Genomic DNA, 20,341 nt, shown 5'->3' with positions numbered 1-20,341 from the left:
TAGTTGAAATAGATACATAAACAGGTGTGTCTCTCCAAAGTCACCAGTATGTTCATGAATTCTCTTCAGAGCTGCCAAACAGTAAGTGACTTTGGAACATAGGCGGGAAAATCAAAGAGTAACGAACTTTATTGCAAATGAAAAATTCTGGACAAAATTCCCTTTTAAATTAAAAAAAAAAAAAATGTAGTTCCTTCTGATTATTCACATCTCCAATTTCAGCACTTGGTAGAATTGCTGCATTTTCAGTACACTTCTATTATTAGGACTGGATTGAGAAATGTTTGCATGTATTTACATTTGTATATATGTAGTATGTGCATATGTGTGTGTGTGTGTGCACACACACACACTTATGTATGTATATGCATTTATGCATGCATACATGAACACATATATCCATAAATGCATGCATACATACATGAACACATATAGCCATAAATGCATGCATACATACATACATTTCTGAACCTGGTCCCGATAACAGAATAGTATCATATTTTCAAGTATACATGTGACGAGAACCAACACATGCATGAGCATACATGTTACATGCTTTATATTGATCAATCATTATGAACCATAAAAATCACCAATTCCCACTCACAAAGTCATTAAGTTGTTAAATTTTAGTGGGGGCATGAATAGTCAGAAAGTACCAATTATGCTTAAGAAAAATTTTTATTTTCCCTTTCTTCTAATTATGAATGCATATTTTACTCATAATATACCATTATGTATGACTTTGAAAAAGTTAAGGGCTATGCTTCAATGTATTTGATCATGATTACTGTCTTAATTAATTGATTAACTAAAGATGCAATCATACTGAATAATTTAATCTTGTCAAAATACAATTTATTATATAAATTTTAACTAATTTATTAAAGAATATCAAACATTTGATGTAATTTAATAACTTAGTTTAGCATGTTTATAAAATTAATAGATTTTATTGAGTTAATTAATTTGCCAATGTGCAGTATATTTATAAAATTAATTTTGAATTTATTGACTTAATTAATTTGTTGGGTATTAATTTAACTTAATTTCTGGAATATAATAAATATTTCTGAAATTTATTTAATCAAGCACTTTGGTACCATGAAAATTTATCTCAATTAAAGCTAAATATTTTAAATGAAAGGAAATGAGAAATAACAATTAATATTTTTTACTTGAGGGCAAGAGAAAATTATAAATGGTTAGTATTTGACATGCTTCAGTTTTGCTTTTCATGAAAAAGGCTTTTGTCAAATTCTATTATTTTGTCAGACCCTCTGACTTTACTAGAAACTGTGTTTAGAACACATGAGTACAAACTCATTGCTGGAAATTGTTCAGTTTATTGCTGTGTCATTGGCCATATTCAAGTGACCATATCGTGTCCAGTAATACACAATTTTTTTATGGTAGAATCCCATGACATTAAAAATAATTCATTGCTTGGTAGTATTCTGTAGAAAGCAGGTCCAGAACCAGATTTAGTTTTGATGAGATCCTAAGCTATTTGAGATATGGAGCCCTTTATGAGGTATATGAGACATTTTTTTTTTTTTTTTTTTTTTTTGTTAATAAAGGATATAGTACAATTTTTTAAGGTGGCCAAGAAAGTGGGGGGCTGTAAGCTATAGCTTGTGCAGCTTATACATAAATCCGGTTCCAAATGTTAACCATTTTTTTTTTTTTTTTTTTTTTGTTGTTGTTGTTGTTTGTTTAAAGGAAAAAATGTAGCATTAACAGTTAATGGTACTCTTCTGTTATTGGGATCTGATTCAGAAATATATGTATGTATATATGCACGTTTGTGTGTGACACAAACATACATATATACATGCATACAGCAACCAATTAACAAAATTAAACACATAACATAAAATAGCAACCAATTAACATAATTACAGTAACCCACTAATGGGTACGCTGTACTGTATTGTACTGTACTGATGTTGCAATGTTAAGAGTAATTGCTTTGGCAGTTACACGTAACATTTTATTCTTATCTTCATTACTCTTATCACACTCCTTGATTGGCTTGAACTCTTGAGCTGCTACATCAATAACATCTTTTTCTTGTATAATCTTGCAATCTCTTTTGTTCTGGTGTCTTATGAGTTGCATTTTGAAATTTTTTCTCTAATATTTTCTAGCCCTTCAACACTTAAATAATATTTCATTAAGGCCTGAAACTGTTACATTTCCATCCCAAGAAATTTCCTACTTTGCAATATTAAGGATCAGTTTTATTCAAAAATAAATATGTATTAAACTTTTATCTTTAACTTCAAGTGAGATTCATAGCATCAAAAATTATGAATTTATTCTAAAAATTGTTTTTCAAGTATTTAATGTATATATGCTTGTTAATATGTATGATTAGTATATTCAATTTTGTCAAATTATGCGAGATTTTAAATGATTTTTTTTAGGTTTGTTTTCACTTTCTCTTTGATGAAAAAAGCCTATCAAGTACAACCATTAAAATGCTAATTTTTTTCTATGGAAGATATTTAAGTAGAGGCAAGTATGTGAAGCCTTTTTATATGTATAGTATCGAATTGTAACCTTAAAACATAACCTTCTTGGAAATACCTTATGTGAAGATAATTTCTCATATGCAGTGATGAAAAAAAAAAATCCCAACACCAAGAAAAAATTATTGCAGAGTAATGAAATTTTGGCAATATATTTTTCTAGGTAAAATATTTAATTGATTAAATTGGTACTATTCCGTTTTGAAGACCATAAAAAAATTGCAGTGAAAATGTATGTGCAAAAGCGCCAAATCTGGCAAACACGCCATTTAACAGCGTGCCAAATCTAGCATACGTGCTGATTTCAGATTGCATAAGTTTATATAGTTCTATATTTCTTAAGACGCCATTGAAATACTAGTTTAATTTTTAAATCCTTTTTTGATATCCTATGGATTTAACAATTTGAGAATTTCCCATGACGAAACGTTTGCAATAGAATATTGGGTAAAGTGCAGAATTACCCACGGCTTGACGTGTTTTTAAGAATTGCACATACTCGGTATCCAAGTACACATCAACCTATTTTCACATCAACAAAAAAAAACCATAATTGCACAAAAATGGCACTGCGCACACCCTTGACTTTATCTATGTACACATCGACCTATTTTCACTTAAAAGAAAATTGACAGAAATCCAATTGTTTTTACCCTTGTAAAAAGCGGCAAACAAATAAGTGGGCGATTCTGCACTTTACCGAGAATTTTTTCAAAGAAAAGGCATCATTCGTTCTGGAAAATTATGTTTGAACAACCAACGAGATGAAATTATAATTTAGCGATAACTCAGTAGTGAAATAGCAATGCAGGCATCCATTCAGTTATGTTTAGGAATTTTTATATAAATTATAATAATGATTTGAAATAGTTATTTACTCTTATGTTTCCATTCAGTCATGTTTAGCCTTTTTTATATAAATTATAATAATAAAAAAGTGTTATATGAAATTAACTTTTCATCTAAATTAAAACATCAAATTTAAATAGTTATTCACTATTATACTTCTTTTCTTGTGTTAGGATTGCTGCAATTATTTTTGGAAGCACTGGCATCAACAATAGTTTGGCGATTTTTTACGGCATTCAAAACCAAATAGTACCATTAAATTTTCAAGATCACCAGGTTAATGCAAGTGTAATGTAAGAAGAGCCATTTCAAATGTGAAATGCTGGTACATTAACAACTGGTGTAACCACCAGAATTTTGAATGGAAGCATGCATTGTGTCATACAGGTGTCGAATGTCAGTTTGTGGGATGGAGTTCTGTGCCTGTTGCAGTCAGTCAATATAGGCATAGTTATTCTTAGTTGTGGATGGCGCTGGAGTTGTCATTCAATGTCCCATACATGTTTGACTGGAGATAGGTCTGGTTATCTAGCAGGCCAAGGCAGCATGTCGACATTCTGTAGAGCATGTTGAGTTACAACAGCAGTATGAGGGCAAGCATTATCCTGTTGGAACCTTGCCCATTGAATGCTGTTCTTGAATGGCAGCAAAGCAGGTTGAATCACCAGACTGACATACAAATTTGCAGTCAAGATGCATGGGATAACCACAAGAGTGCCCCCTGCTCTCATATGAAATTGCTCTCCAGACCATAACTCCAGATGTAGATTGGCCATGGACAGGTTTGGTTGCAGGCACTCACCTGGTATTCTAACCAACACACGGTTTTCACTGACACCAAGGCAGAACTCATTTTCAACAGAAAATACAAAAGATCTTCAATTTGTCCTCCAGGGAGTTCTTGAGTTCTAACTCGACACTAGTGATGTCACAAACAGCAGTGGTTTGGAGTCAATGGAATGCACACTACAGGGCTTCTGGCTTGAAGCTATCCTTGAGGTAACCAATTTGTAACAGTTCATTGTGTTGCTAGGGTGCCAACAGCAGCTCAAATTTCTACTGAAAATGCAGTATGATGTGCCAATGCCATATGTTAAGCATGGCAGTCATCTTTCTCAGAAGTGCCATATGGTTGCCTAGAACCCAGTCTTTTAGAGCCAGTACCTTCCCTTGACCACTACTGTCTACAGTCATACACAATGAATACATTCCTGCCAAGTCTTTCTGCAGTTTTGCAGAAGGAAAGTGCACCTTCTTGTAGCCGTATTACATGACCTTGTTCAAACTCGCTGAGCTGCTGATAATGGTTTCTTCGTCTTTAAAGCATTCTTGACTAACATTAACTCATTATGTCAAATCTCAGTAATATTAATTCTCACTAACTTTACAGCATGTATTTAAAGCAAACCTAATTACACTTATGCACCTAGCATGAAATATAAATAGATGTCATCTTTCAGATGTATAAACATGCCTACCAAATTTCGTTTGTCCAACACAATCCTTCTTGGTGTTGGGAGTTTTTTTTTTTTTTCCATCAATGTATTTGTACATTGAAAATCTTGTTTTTTTTTAATCAAATAGTATCTCAGATTAATTTAGAAATGCATTTTGTTGATTACATCTATTTTCAGTTTTTATTTAAAAATCTCAGTGTATAATAAAATTTTTATTTTTGAATTACTGATTCACACAAATATTTAATATATGTGTAAAGTAACCAAACTAGCACTAGGAAAAAACAATTCATAACATACATAATTTATGTTATTGTGCAGGAAAGGCAGCATTAATATTTGACATAAAACTGAAAGTTTTTTTTTTTTTTTTAGCCCAAATGACATTGGCCTAGAAGGGCTATTAGTCTCAAAACGGAATTTTGTGTTGTATCACTATACAATTCTGAATCACTTTTCAAATTCTTGCCACCAAATATTATAACCCTGTATTATATTTAAAGAAGTTAAATAATAAAGAAACTGCATAAATGTATGTATGTTTCTCATATTGTGGAAAAAACAATGGTACCTAGAGCCATTTAAATAACGTAGCCCTGCATTCTAATATGAGCACCTGGAAGCTCAAATTTGGAATTTGTTTTATTATCTACTTCATATTTTTTAAAACTTTAACATTTTTTTAATAACATTTTGGAAATGGCAAGGAGAAATGAAGGGTTTTCCGTTTGGTCAGTAATATGTTAGTGAGAAGATTAATTTTATAAAAATACGAACTGACAGTAATAATTAGAAACTTCAGTATTTGTTGTTAGCCAGGCACAAAATTATCTAGTAAAAGGTCTATGATAAATCACCAAACATTTTTTAATTGTGTTAAATATGTTACAATTTTATTAAGCTACTAAAAGTTAGGTTTTTTAGTTTTTGTGCACTCTTAGCCTCTGTTGAAATAAGATTTTATTTCATTTGCTCTTCTGTTTCTCTTTAATGTGTTACACAAATATCCACTCCATTCAGAAATGTATGCAGATCTCAGTTACATAAGAATAAAGTTCTTCAGTTTTCTTAATTATAATTTATACTGCATAGTGAGATTAATGGTTGGTAAAAGTTATTACTATAGGAAACTTTTTCCTGTGCTGCTAGTCATTGCCATGACTCTGAAATCCCGCATTCAGTGCTAAATGAATGTTTAAAAGAAATAGGTTTTTGGGCATCTAAGTGAAATTTGTCTCTATTTTGTAAGCCCCTTTCCCCTTTGTTTCGCATCTCAAGAAAAATGCGTTTCTTACATGTCATAAAGATACACCTGCAAGCATTAAATTTTATTTTGAAACCTGAAATAAAAATTAATTATTTTTAGAATTTTATTTAAATGGCTTTAACAGGGAAACTTCATAGTAAAATTCCTTATAGTGTAAAGGAAGGTAAAATCACTATAGTCACAATACTGCTATTAGTAGTGCTGAAGCTGAATGAACTTTCAGCTCAATGAACAATATTTCCACAAGATCTACTTTGACTGTGCAACATATTTCAGTTTTAATAATGATTTTTTTACAGAAACCTTTAACAGAATTTAATCCTAAACTTGAAATGGAAACACTTTTAAAAATCATCACTTAACTTTAAAACTTTCTGAAAGATATCGAGGAATAAAAGGAGAAGAAACTAACATGTTACAGTTACTGGTCATAAATTGTGTCACATAACTTAAATTTACTTGTTATTTTCCTTAATTCTTGCAATATCCTGTTTTTTTAATTTATTTAATTTTAAAGAATATTTGACATAAAAAAAATTCCCATGCACATTTTTATATTCGTAAAAAGTAAAAGATTTAATTAGAATTTGATTTTACATTTTTATAAAATTAAGTGTGAATCCTTTATTTAAAATTTTGATACCTCACCACTGTGTCTAATTGATTAGATAGTTACATCTGTGAATTGTCAGAGGTTTTAAGCTACATATATTTTTTCATATGTTTGTAAAACCTTCAGTCTCAATATTTTGAATTCAACCATAAATTATAATTCTTATAAGCTTTTAGTTTACAGAAACTTTTGTAGATAGCCCATAATCTTCCTTCATCTGAAATGGGTGGTGTCATTAGGTTTGTTATCTCTTATTGTTTTCCTCGGGGTTGCTGTACTTTGAATAAACATCCAGATGTACTGCATGTTAACCACATGTGCTAGTTAATTTTTTAGACATGTCTTTATTCTAGGATGGGTGAAACTCACCAAGATGCTTATGTGGCTAAGATAAGCCAATAGTATTAATTTAGAAGTCTAACAACAAAAATCAGCAGTATACTTTCAAATTTTCACAGGACTAGTTTCGATAGTTTTACTGAACCATCATCCTGAGCTGCAAAAGCGAAAATGAATGAGATAAGATATAGTGATTAGATAAAATAAGTTAACATGGAGAGGAGTCAAGCTACTGGCACCATCTGTTGATGAAACCAGAACTAAAGCATAATTTCCTTAAAGGCTGAAGGCAAAGATGGATTGGAATTAGGGTCGTTAACTAGAACAGAAAGATTTTTTTGAATGTAAAATGCCTCTAAAAAATCCAGTTCACCAATGGAAGATGTTTTTGAATAATTTTGGCTGCAAAAAAATTGAAAGTGTGATTTTTGGACCAACAATGCTGGGCAACAGAAGACTTCTGTGTTTCCTTTTTCTAAAATATGCCTCATGTTCCTTAAGGAACATATAATACAAATGCATAGCATATTTTATTTTAGGCATTTTGATTCTCTATTTTATGCATTTGATATTTATGCATTTTGTATGCATGCAGTGCATTTATTTATGTTTTATATGTTACATAATTTAAAAAATATGACTTTTCACCATTGCTTTTTCTTTATGCATTTGTTATATGAATTTCAGATCAATACAAAGAACATCAAAACCAAGTAATGATGAAAAACTGCTTTCATTTGCTTCAAAAATTAAAAAAAGTGTGGCATAATCCAACTGAAGATTTTAAGGATATGCATTATGATCTCATTCAATTAGCACTGATTAAAGTGGGAATGAATAATAAAGAGGACTGTACTGCCTTTGAAGAAATGAAAAGTAATTGCAAAATATTAAATGGTGTTAAGTATACTATATATTATATTTAATATAATTTTTAATTATATTAGATATCATTTTGTGTGTTATTTCTTAAAACTATTTTACTGAAATTTTTATTCATGTTTATTTAACTGGCTGCTGAATTTAAAATTAATTATTTTAACATTACTGTAAAATTTATAATTCTTAACTTGCATGCAAATATGTTGAATTGAATTTTGTTGACAAATATTTTGATTTTCACGTACTCTATACCTTTTCATTTATTTTTTATTTGCATTTTACAGGTTTTAATCTTGAAATCCATCATATTTTCTATTCTAAGGAATAGAGTTTACCTATGATATGACATTTTCTAACAAACTAGTTTTCCCATGATAGGACTTTTTCTAACAAACTTTCCTTTTGTTTTTCTTTTGTAACTAAAATAAAAATATTTGATGTGTGCTTTTGATCATTTTTGGAAAATTTTTATATTTTGAATTAATTTTTCGTTTTTTAGGACCTTTTTTTATTTGCAAATACTAGTATTATTTTTCTTTTGCATAAACAAAGTGGTAAACTGTGTGTGACATGCTTCTGAATAATCAAATTTTACTTGCTAGATATAAAGCCTAGGCTTACTAAAAGTAATAGTTAGTCTTTGCTCAGTTTCTGGTTTTCAGTAATGATACTATGACTCACAATTACTGCTAGATGAAAGGCCTGGGATGCATTTGACTAGTTCTGACTTTTGTAATAATGATACTGTGGCTCACAGATGTTCTCAGACACTTTTGTTTTTAAATTTATTTGGAAAGAAAAACTACTGTGTATTTAAAAGAATTATTTCAGATATTTTTCACATGTGCTATTGTTTGACTATTTCAAAACTGCTTTTTGTAAAAATAATCTTTTCGAAATATTTCTAATAATAAAATACATTAAATATAATAAATTAGTTCAGATGATTTTACATTTAATATATTTTCTTTCATTAGAATTTCAAATGAAATCTAATTTTTCTTTACCAAATTCTTTTAATTAAAATATTTTAGCAATATAATATAGTGTCTTTCATATTTTATTTGTTTATCTATTTATATTTTAAATTAGTGTGCTGGTACAAAAGTAATTTGTGATTAATATGTAAATAAATTTATAATACAAAGGGGATAAGATTTTCTAAAAAATGAATTCTTTTACTAGGGAAATATTCATTTTAAATCGAATTTTTTAACATTTTTATATTATTGAATTATTCAATATATTGCATGTTATACACAATAAAATATTCAATTGAAGTTTTATCTGTATTCTATGACTCAAGCTAATAATAAAATTAGAACAATAGAAATTTTATGCCCATAATTAACTAATAAATTTCAGAAGTAACTTAATGCGATTAAGTTTTAAAAATCCTGATAAATTTGAACAAGATCAATGTAAATGTTTAACATTGCAAAATAATTCTCTGGTAAAGTAATAGTTTAGTCTTCTAAATTATTCACAAGTGAAACAGTCAGAAATAAATGAGAATAACTTTTAAGGTCTCTAAAACTGCTGGTAATTATTCTTCATTTATCATCTCATTAAACAGAAAATTACAATTTGCAAAACTTCATTATTAATAAACATATATTCATTTATAGTGTTTGAATTTAACAAATATTCTCTATTCGTATAAAGCTAATATAAATTTTAAATTAATTTATAGTGTGATATTTATTTAACCATAAAGTTAATTTGTAACAGTTATTTGAGGTTAAAAGTATGTAAATTTAATTTTTTTTTCCAGCTGCTATTAACAGTATATTTCCACCATCATCTCTTTCCACTTTTATTTTAAGTAATCAGAAAACAAAAATGGCATACATAAATGAAGTGTCTTCTATAGCTGCTGGTATACGTCTCCATGCATGGTATAGTGACAAGGCTGGAAGATTTATGTTTGATGGTTGGTATATATTTTAAAATTTGCTTATGGTTTTTAAATCTGTATGATGCATATGATATAGAAAATAATGTTTTAGCATTATAAATAATATTTTTTATAATTATGTGTATGTACATTATATATATATATATATATATATATATATATATATAATTTATTTCCTAAACCGCATTGATTAATTGATTATATTATCTCCTAAGTTTAATTAAAGTAGAATTATTTTAAAAGTGTGCATCCATACTGGTAAGTTATATTTTGAAAGATGTTTTGAAGTAATTTGAAAGCAAAATGTTAATAATGTTTTAACGGGGACTGGAGTTAAATCATCACAAAGAATAATATTACAATTGTAAAAGTAAAAATTAAAACATGTAATTATTGTCATTGATCGGAAATTAGTTGACTTTTCAAGGGGAACAAACCAACTCCCGTTCAATGATCAATAATTGATAGAAATACGTAAATATGAAAGTGTTTCGTCTTTACTCGAGTTATAAATTAAAGCCAAACCGGCAATTCTAGTCAGGCCAAATATTTCCGCGAATAGTTGTTACTCAAAGAACTGATTCTCATGAAGCATTTTAGTCAATTCAATTTGGAGTAAAAATCAATTACTGTAGAGAAATCTTGTAAAACTCGAGTAATCGTCCCCGACACTATCATCTTTATGTATTTGAGTACTATATTATTTGTAGAAATTAAACATTGGAAATTGTCATTATGAAATCGAAATCAAAGTAAAGTTGAAATAAACATAGAAGATTATAAAAAAGATAAATAATGCAAACTTTGCAAAAACAAATCAAAGAGAACATAAAAATAATATAAAAATAAAATAGAAAATAATATAAATAAGATCAGTGAATGTACATGAAGATATAAAGGCCAGAAAGGTATTAAGTAACTTACATTCTTTCTAGTGGGGGAGTTGGCAGTGTGTTCTCTTCGTGTCTGACTCAGAAGTGTAGGGTGTCCGAAAATTCTTCGCGGCAGTAGGGGCTTTGAATTATATCAGTCGGCAAGACTTGGGTGAAGAAATTTATGGTAGTGGGTGGGACTTGGAATTCTTGAGGGATGTATTTTGTGGAGTTCTTATCTGAGAGAGATCGTCTGTTAAGATTTTTTTTAAAATACTAGTGAATGGAAATTAATTAATTTCTGGCTAATTGTCGTGTCGCAATGATTAAGAATTTAAGAAAAGAAAAAGGCATTTTCGCTATCCAAGAGCTAGTAGACAGTCTAAAGGCAGGAAATAGGCCCATTTTTTTAGTAACAGTATAGTAACAGTATATGTCTGAAGACAATTAGCTTTTTACAATATATACAATTGAGTAATTACACTATATACAAATCTTTCAACTGACAGTCATCCAACTTATACCGCCTTCTCAGGTTTAGGAATAAATTATCATATCCCTATCAGTTAAATGATTTAGAGTGAGTATTTAACGCCTGCTCTTTTAAGGCAATGGTTGATAAATTGAAAGGGAATTAGATTATTTTTGAGAATTTTGATAAGGATCAAAATTTCGTGTTGTAAATCTATTGTATCTGTGTGCATATAGTTTTAATTCGTTGTATTTGATTAATTATAGTTTTAATTCGTTGTATTTGATTAATTATAATTTTAATTCGTTGTATTTGATTAATTATAGTATTGAAATTGAAGTTTCTTGTTTTGTCAAAAAGTAAAATTTTTTTGTAGTTAATGATTTGAAGATCTAGAAAGTCTATGCTATTTTGTGAATTATTAGTTTTATTAAGTTTAAGACAATTCGGATAAATGTCGAAGTTTTCAATTTTACCAAAATTATTAATTGTAATAAGGTCATCAATAAATCTGTAGGTGTGTTTGTAGTAATTTAACTCTTGTGGTTGTAGATTTTTTTGGAAGTTAAATTCTTTGACAAATAAAAAGATATTACAGATCGAGGTGCTGGAATGTAAGCCCATTGGCAATCCTCTGACTTGTTTAAAAAGTTGATTTTGAAACTTGATGTAGTTATGCAAAAGTGTGCATTTTAGGTAGGTTTTCCATTTGTCAAGAGTCATGATATTGAGTATATTAGGGAAAAGTTTTGGTAGATCAAGTAGACTGGTATAGATTTCTTCTAGAGGAAGTGAGGTATTAACATTTTGCTTTCAAATTACTTCAAAACATCTTTCAAAATATAACTTACCAGTATGGATGCACACTTTTAAAATAATTCTACTTTAATTAAACTTAGGAGATAATATAATCAATTAATCAATACGGTTTAGGAAATAAATTATTATTAACTAACTTTGCAGCAATTGCGCAAGTAATAATAACTTGTATTCGCACTAAATGGATTTAAGTTCATACAACATATATATATATATATATATATATATATAAAATAAATATGTTTAAAAACCATTCCATAACTTATTCACAATAAAGCATGTGCAAAAATAAAAAAATAGAAGCACAGTGTTAAATAGCATGAAAGGTAAAAAAATTGTTTAAACCCAAAGAGAAAAAGGAAAAAAGTAATTTGCATCCCCCACTTTAATCAATTTAACACTTAAAATAATCTCGGAAAATCAATCAAGGCAATTTGTGTGCTCATAGGCCATAGAAAGTAGGGCAAAAAACAGCAAAATCATTGCATCAAAACCAGAAAAAAAAAAAAAAAAAAGCTTTAAAAAATGGGTGGGGGGAAACTGAAATCAAAAAACAAAACATGCCAGCACAAGCAATCAACAAGTGAAAAAAATAATAACATACAAAAATTTGAAACCATACAAGTCAGAGTAAAAAATTCCAAAATTATAGCTTCAAAACTATAAACAAAACTTAAAGCTTATAAAAAAGTTTAAAAATCTAATAAAAGTGTATTTTCTTTTGAGCATACTGAGTCTACAAAACAAAGTATATAAATACAAGCAACTCATCATATAAAAAACTAATAACAAATGAAAATTTGTCCCCAAAAAACTTAGAATAAAAAAATAAAAATAAAAGAATAAGGAAATAAAAATTAAAAAAAAAAAAAAAAAAAAAAAAGAAGAAGAAGAAGAAGAAAAAGAAGAAGAAGAGTTAGTTCCTAAATCTGCAACATTAGAGTAGCAGTTGCTTTGAAATGAAAAAAAATATATATTCCACATGCTGAGTAGCACAAGACTGGTGCTCAGCCCAATATGTGCTTAGCAATGAAACCAGCTAAACAGTGAATTCCAAACTGATCAGTAATAATAAAAATAAATAAATAGCATTTTGAGTTTTTCTAGTTCTTTTATATTATTGATCAGTTTAGAAATCGTTATTTACTGGTTCCATTACTTGCTAGATGTTGGTCTTGGTCAGTCACATGTTGGTTACACTAGTTGTGCTACTGAGCATGTTGAGTTAATATTTGTTTATTTAAAGCAACTGTTGTTCTGATATTGGAGATTTAGGAACTAACACTTCCCCTTTTTTTTCCATGTATTTTGGTATAAAAGTTTCATGTGTTATTATTTTTTCATATGTTGAATTCATATGTTTACATTTCATATGTTTACATGTTTTGTTTCATAGACTCCGTCTGCTCAGAAAGAAAATTATTTTTATATATTTTTAAGCTTGTTATGGTTTTGAAGCTATAATTTTGCAGTTTTTTATTCTGGCCTATATGGGTTCAAACTTTCATAAGTTATTATTTTGTCATGGGTTGGATTGCATGTGTTTATATGTTTTGTTTTTTAAACTCAGTCTGCTAAAAAAGAACCAAAAAAAAAAAAGTTTTTGGATTTTTTCTTTTCAATTTTTATGTAAATAAGTAAATTTTTTTTAAAGCTTATTTGCAGTTTTGATGTTGTATGTGGTTTTGCACTACTTTGTATGGGCTGTGGAAGTTAGACTGATTGGGGACACAAATTGTTTTGATTGATTTTCTGAGTTTACTTTAAGTATTAAACTCTAATTTTTGATCTGTGTCCTTGTTAGCTCAGAAGTGGGCTGATGTAGTTTCCCCCCCCCCACCATTGCCTTGATGATGCAATGAGGAATGTAAATTACCTTTTTACTTTTTCGTTTTTGGTGTTAACAATTTTTGCATTTTTCATGTTATTTACCACTGTGCTTTTTTTCTTTTTCCTACATGATTTGCTTTGGATTGAATACAGAATGTTTTTTAAATGTATTAATTTAAGCTGAATTTATTTTGCATTATTATACCACTTGTTTCTGCTATAAGCACATGACTGGATTATATATGGAACTGTTTTTTACTATGTATTTATTCACTTATGTATATGTGTGTATGTAAGATAAAAAGTAGGTAAATCTAAATTATAACTTAAATTAGCAATATCCCCTTAGTTTTAATTTGCATATTTACTTTCTATTCTAAGAATATCAATTGCTTAATAACTTTTTCTGGACTGCATCATTTCTTGATTTATCTACATCATGTGACTTTTACGTAATGATGATGATGTAGCTAATTCGGAACTTAAAATTTCAAAAACAATTCTGTTAATAAACTACACACATCCACTCTCTCCTTATCACCCTGCTTGCATGTGTTATTCTGCTGTTTATGTCATCCATTGTCTCAGGATGTGATCAGATATGTAAAATTGTCGGGTGTTTATCACATCCGTAATAAGGATGTGTAAAGATGGATAAGTATCCTGATAAGATATTTAGGAAACATGTTCTCCTATGAATATGAAATTTTTAGTATAAAAATTAGTTATAAAAATAAAATATATGTTGAATCTGTGCCTCATCTGCAAGGTTTTCTCCTCCTTTATGTCATCCTGTGTGTCTGTGCAGCTATTTTCTAATTTTCAGATATTCACAGACTTTGTATTACAGATCAAAATAGCCCTTGCAGTTCACAAAGGCTAGTTACCTTATCTAAGTATTGATGATCCTGCCGAGCAATAATAAGTACCTGCCGAGCAATGCTTAACCACTGATGAATATTAATACATCAGTTAATTTAAGTGGAAGTGCACAGTAGATGGAAACCTTTGTGTTTAGAGATAACTATGGGGTTTTACAGTTTGTGTAAAATAAGGAAATTAGAAATGTAATAACAACAGTGAAACCATAATTTTATCTATATTACTACTATGTATAATTAAAATGTTTAAAAGTTTTTTTTTAAGTATGGAAATTAGTGTGTTATAAAATTTTGAAATTTTTTGTGATTATTCAAAATAAGTAATGGGTGTATAAAATTTTTTAATTTATGATATTGGTACGTTTTTCTTTTCTGACACCAGTTGTTGCGTTATTTTTTTCTTTCACGTTCGTACGGGGTTCGTGTGGATTTGGAGTGAATAACAATGGCACTACTTGATGGAATATCGAAACATACTTTATTTACCAATATTAATCAGGACTGCTCCAAAATCATGTTACAGTCGTCGAAGAACTACTATAAACATGTTGACACAATCAGCAACACAGCCTTCACACTATCAGGCTATAACGGTGGAGACAGCTTCAGTGCAAAGCACCAGAGTACAGCTCCAATCATTCCCGGAGCTCAACACACTCTCTCGATGATGCACTAACCGCGATACTCTGCAAGACTATTTTGGTGCATTCGACGACCCACTCAGCACTCACTATCCGGCTGTCAACTCGATCAACTCTGCAGAACTACTATAAACACGCTGACACAATCAGCGACACAGCCTTCACAGGTTATAACAGTGGAGACAGCTTCACTACAAAGTACCAGAGTACAGCTCCAGACTCTGCTCGGTCGTTCTCGGAACTCCATGTACTCTCGAGACTCTCCACACTACAACTTGCGATGCGCTCGACGACACACAGAGTACAGCTCCCGACTCTTCGGTTCAGTCATTCCCGGAGCTCAACACACTTTCTTGACAATGCACTAACCGCGATACACTACGAGACTCTTTCGGTACATTTCACGACCCATTTGGCACTTGCTCACTAGACGGGACACCAACTCAATACTAACTAACTCTAGACAAGGTACTCTGACTCGCCCTTTTGATGAGGCACACGCACTGACTCACCCTTTCGATGAGGCACTCAGTAACTGACTGCAGATCAGCAGGGTTTATATAGCTTACGGCTTGTGTTCAAGAACATTCTGTGCTAAACCGGTAAGAATTCGTTCCAGAAGGTTCTCCAACCGTCCATGGTATATCGCCAATTTTGTCACCAAATGGGCGATTTCTCGCCAAATGTGGCAACCCTAAAACTGCTTTGCGGGGAAGCCATCTTATCACGCTTGGACATTTCGTAACAATATAGTATGAAAAGTTTTGAAAAACCTTGAATATGGAATTTTAAACAACATTTTTGGTCTAAACTAAACTAAAATAAATATTTTTAGACTGAAAATTTTAATAGGACTGTAAAATGTTATCAAAGTTCGTATTTTGCAATTATATAAATCTTCATATTCATAAAAATTTTATGATTTGTACTCTTTAATCATATTTCTCTTCATTTGCTAATGTCTAGCACTTTATCTTTCAAAAAAACATTTCTGTCCCCAAGCCTTTTTCTCTTTGAAGAAGAGATATGTAAGATAAAAAAAAAAAGGTAAATTAAAATTATAAACCAGCAGCATTTCCATTAAAAATTTACCAGTAAAAATCATCACCCAGTATACTAGTATTTTGATTTCTTGTCTCAGCAATTCTTACTTTTCCTGAAAATGGAAATATGCTAAAGTGATTCTTCTCCCCAAGCCCGGAAAAGACACTACAAGGGCAAACAGCTATAGACTAATAAATCTGCTCTCTGATCTTGGTAAATATCTTGGCATACTGAAACCTATCTTGATCTCCTACCACCACATCAGTTCGGGTTTAGGAAAAAAAATATCTACTACCAAGCAACTTGTAAGACTAGTGAAATTTTGTGGTGCCACGCTACACAATAGACAGAATGCTGCCATACTCATGCTAGACATCGCGAAAGCTTTCGACTGCATCTGGCATGAGAGACTCATTTATAAATCAGTCAATCTCAACTTTGGAAGAGAAATGATTCTGCTCATATGTCCTTCATCTCCAACAGAAAATTCTGTGCATTCTGCGTTCTAAGAAAAGGATACCTCAGGTATGCAATTAATTAATGCTGGCGTTCCGCACGGGTCAATCCTAAGCCCGTTACTTTATTTATTTTATGTGGCAGACTTTCTGAAAGTACATATGCATAGAAACCACTTAACTGGGTTGCTACTCTGACAATACGGATTTAGCCGTTAAGTCCATAAATGCAAATCACACAGTTAAAAAATTTCAAATCGTAACTAGTGTTGAGGAGTGGTGCACTAACTAGGAAATTTCAATTAATGCCAATAAGTCTCAACTGTTTTTAGTGCGTAGAAACCACACAAATGATCCACTCAAAAGAAAACTATTTCTTTTTGGTGAAAAAAATCCCACAGGTATGGGAAGCCAAGTATCTTGGAGTGGTATTAAATGAGCAATTGAAACAGGCTGATCACATTACTAGCATTAGAAGGTAGGCTTCGGAGTAATTAATAGCTTAACTTCACTTATCAGGAAATAGTCTAATTTTGATTTAAGAAAGAAAAAACTGATCTACACTGTTATTCTCAGGTCGATTACTATGTACGCCTCGCTGGTTTGGGCGGCTGCCTCAAAAAAGGATATCAGGAAATTACAACTCATTCAGAATAGGTTCCTGTGGGTTATAACTAATAAGCATTCCTGTGTAAGCAACGAAACTTTACATCGTGACCTAAAAATTGAGACTAGAGAAGAGTACTTGAAAAAGATAAATAGAAACTTCTTTGACAAAGCAGTCAACTGGTGAACATCTAAATACTTTCAAACTGTTCAATTACAAAATCTTAGCTGAGGACCAAGAGATCTGCCCGTTAGTAGCTCACCTCACCCATGACTAAAATTTTCCCATTTGATTTCACTGCACTGTACATGCAAACACCTTATGTATATGTGTGTGTGAAGAAATTTAAAATGCTATTGCTAATTAAGTTAGTGATTTAGTAGTGATTTATTTTCTTATTTTATATTTTATATACACACACATACATATACATATGATATATTTTTGTACTTCAGAACTACATCTTTGACTTTATCTACATCTTTTCAGAACTACATATTTTACTCTAAATAAAAGTTATCTATACGTTTATGTGAAAAAGAAATCATCAAAGTATAGGAGATAAATTTGAGATTAAAATAGTTAATAACTGAAGAATTTAAAAATACCTATCTGAATTAACGTAAGTCTGACAAGGCTGTCTGAACATGAAAATAATGTTCTTTATTACTGTAATACTATAATATCTTTACTTTATAAAATAGCTTATAATTTTTTATCTCAGTCATTGTTAGCTTAGAAAGTGTTAGAATCCTATGCAGCCAGCAGTTTTCATTTTAAACATGTGTTGTGTACTTGAATTAAAAGTTTTGAAATCTATTGCAGTTAGTTATATAACAATGCTGTGAGTGTCTGATGTCGGCATTCTGGCGTGATTTTATTTGCGTGTAATAAGTGTGGTTTAACTATGACTTACTTTTTTCATTACTATATCCTTACCATATTTCCAAGCACTATAAACTCGTTAATATTCAAGAATTTTATCCTGTTAATCAACAATCACTACAGAAGTTTTAAATGGGTGTTTTCTGTTAGAGCAACAGTGTAATGCCATCAGTGTAAATAACTCACATTTGGAGATAAAATGACACAATTCTGATACTAATTTTGCAAATAAATTTGTTCATAAAATAACATTTTTTTAACCTCGTAAAATAAAAAGGAGATATTTTATACCTCTTGCCTCATCAGGTTTTATTTTTGTTGGGAACTAAAATATTTTTGCATGATTTCTTTCATTTCAAAATGTAAAACACTTAAGTGCAAAAATAAGGGATACTATATAATAGCTCAAAAACGCTTAAGAATTTTCTTAGTAATTTTCTAATTATAGGAAGTTATGTCATGCATAAGGAAATGTAGATCAATAATTAGCTAATGAGAGATAAATTAAACAAAAGTGTCATATTAAAATTTTCTGCAAAGTAAGAAGTGGTGCATGGTGATACATAAAAATGTTTTTAGATTTTTTTTTCCAATATGTTTGTAGTATTAGAAAGTTTTATCCCGCATATACAAATTTAAAATGCTCAATTCAAATAAGAATCAGGAATTTATTTAGGGGGAAAAATGTGTCAGTTAATAAATATCAAGGCATATTATATGTGCATTCATAAACATCAAGGGAATAAGGAGTTTGATTTTTAATCTGATTGATTGCTATATTTATGAATGCGAATCTTTTACTAGATTAAATGTCTGTTTTCTCTCATACTAGTTGGGAAAATTATGAAGGTAACTTTACCGAAAGTCTGTGAAGATTTGCATGATGAACTAAGTGATGTGAGAAAACATGTTGAAAAATTGCAAAGCAAGTACCATAATATTTTTCATTTTTTATTTAGGTTTCAAATTTTATTTGAGACTATACTTTCAAGATGATATTTGAATTTTCAGTAAATTGATTTTAGACTGTGTGTATATCCTTTACATGAAAAACTATCTATTTTATTTTTTTGTCTAACTAAATCTAATTATTTATTTTTCATATGTGTATATATAGTACAATATATAAAATTACAAAAAATAAATAAATAAATAAATAAATAAATAAATAATAAAATAAAATAAAATAATATAATCATGAAAAGTATTTTCATGCATTAAGCTGCTGCAAAATGATCAGTAAAGATATATATATATATATATTTCTGCACTTTCAAAACAGTTATACAATGTATTGTACATACAGAAATAGTGTCTTAATATAAAAAGCTATATTTTCTCTAAAAAAGTGTGTAGGCGTTAATGAATTCAATAAATTCAAATTTATATAAAAGAAAAAACAAAGAAATTTCTGTAAGCAGCTATTCTAAACTGCAATATTTAGTTTATTTTTAAATTTTGAAAATAGAGTTTGCAGTTATAGCGAACAATATTTTTAATCTCTTATTTTATCTAATGGTACTTATGTGGTAACACAGCTATCTTAGTGCAGTTTAGTGATTTTTTATAGATAAAACCGTTAAAACTACTACAATTTGGCCATTTTCTCGACTTTCTTTCAAAAAAGATTCTCAAAATATCGACATTTATCGTAAATAGGCAAATGTGATCAACATATCGAAAGCACGGCTAAGGATATATATTAGATTTATATATAGTATTGTTCTAATATAGGTACTTGGACACAAAATCGGACTTTTTCTGAAAAAACATATAATTTTTTTCCATATTTGGATTCTACGACTCAAATTATGCCAAACTGCCCAGTTTTGTAAAAATTGCACGAGTACTTTTTAACAAATTAGCTCCCAAAATTTTAGCTCCTCAGTGTTAATTGAATTTGATATATATTTATTACTATCTCTTTTTTTATTAAACTTACTTGATTCCTTCTCCCAGAATTCGAAATTTAGACT

At 29.8% G+C, this 20,341-nt stretch overlaps 1 protein-coding gene across 8 annotated transcripts in view; it reads left to right on the top strand.

Moving 5' to 3' along the window:
- Nucleotides 1-20,341, top strand: part of LOC118188061 (cilia- and flagella-associated protein 206) — a 77,524-nt gene that overhangs the window by 6,683 nt on the left and 50,500 nt on the right. For 3 of the 8 annotated variants that reach the window (XM_085813975.1, XM_085813977.1, XM_085813979.1), the window contains exons 3-6: nt 2,430-2,520; nt 7,747-7,935; nt 9,716-9,874; nt 19,198-19,290. In XM_085813975.1, coding sequence (XP_085670101.1) covers nt 2,430-2,520; nt 7,747-7,935; nt 9,716-9,874; nt 19,198-19,290 — 532 coding nt within the window. Of the gene's footprint in view, nt 1-2,429; nt 2,525-7,746; nt 7,936-9,715; nt 9,875-19,197; nt 19,291-20,341 lie in introns of all 8 variants that reach the window. The other 5 variants (XM_085813980.1, XM_085813981.1, XM_085813976.1 and 2 more) reach the window with 4 other exon arrangements.

The sequence above is a fragment of the Stegodyphus dumicola genome, chromosome 3, assembly GCF_044657685.1.
Source record: "Stegodyphus dumicola isolate Sdum_Otavi_A_Nest chromosome 3, ASM4465768v1".
NCBI classification, from domain to species: domain Eukaryota; kingdom Metazoa; phylum Arthropoda; class Arachnida; order Araneae; family Eresidae; genus Stegodyphus; species Stegodyphus dumicola.
This window is presented reverse-complemented; position numbering and strand designations above follow the sequence as displayed.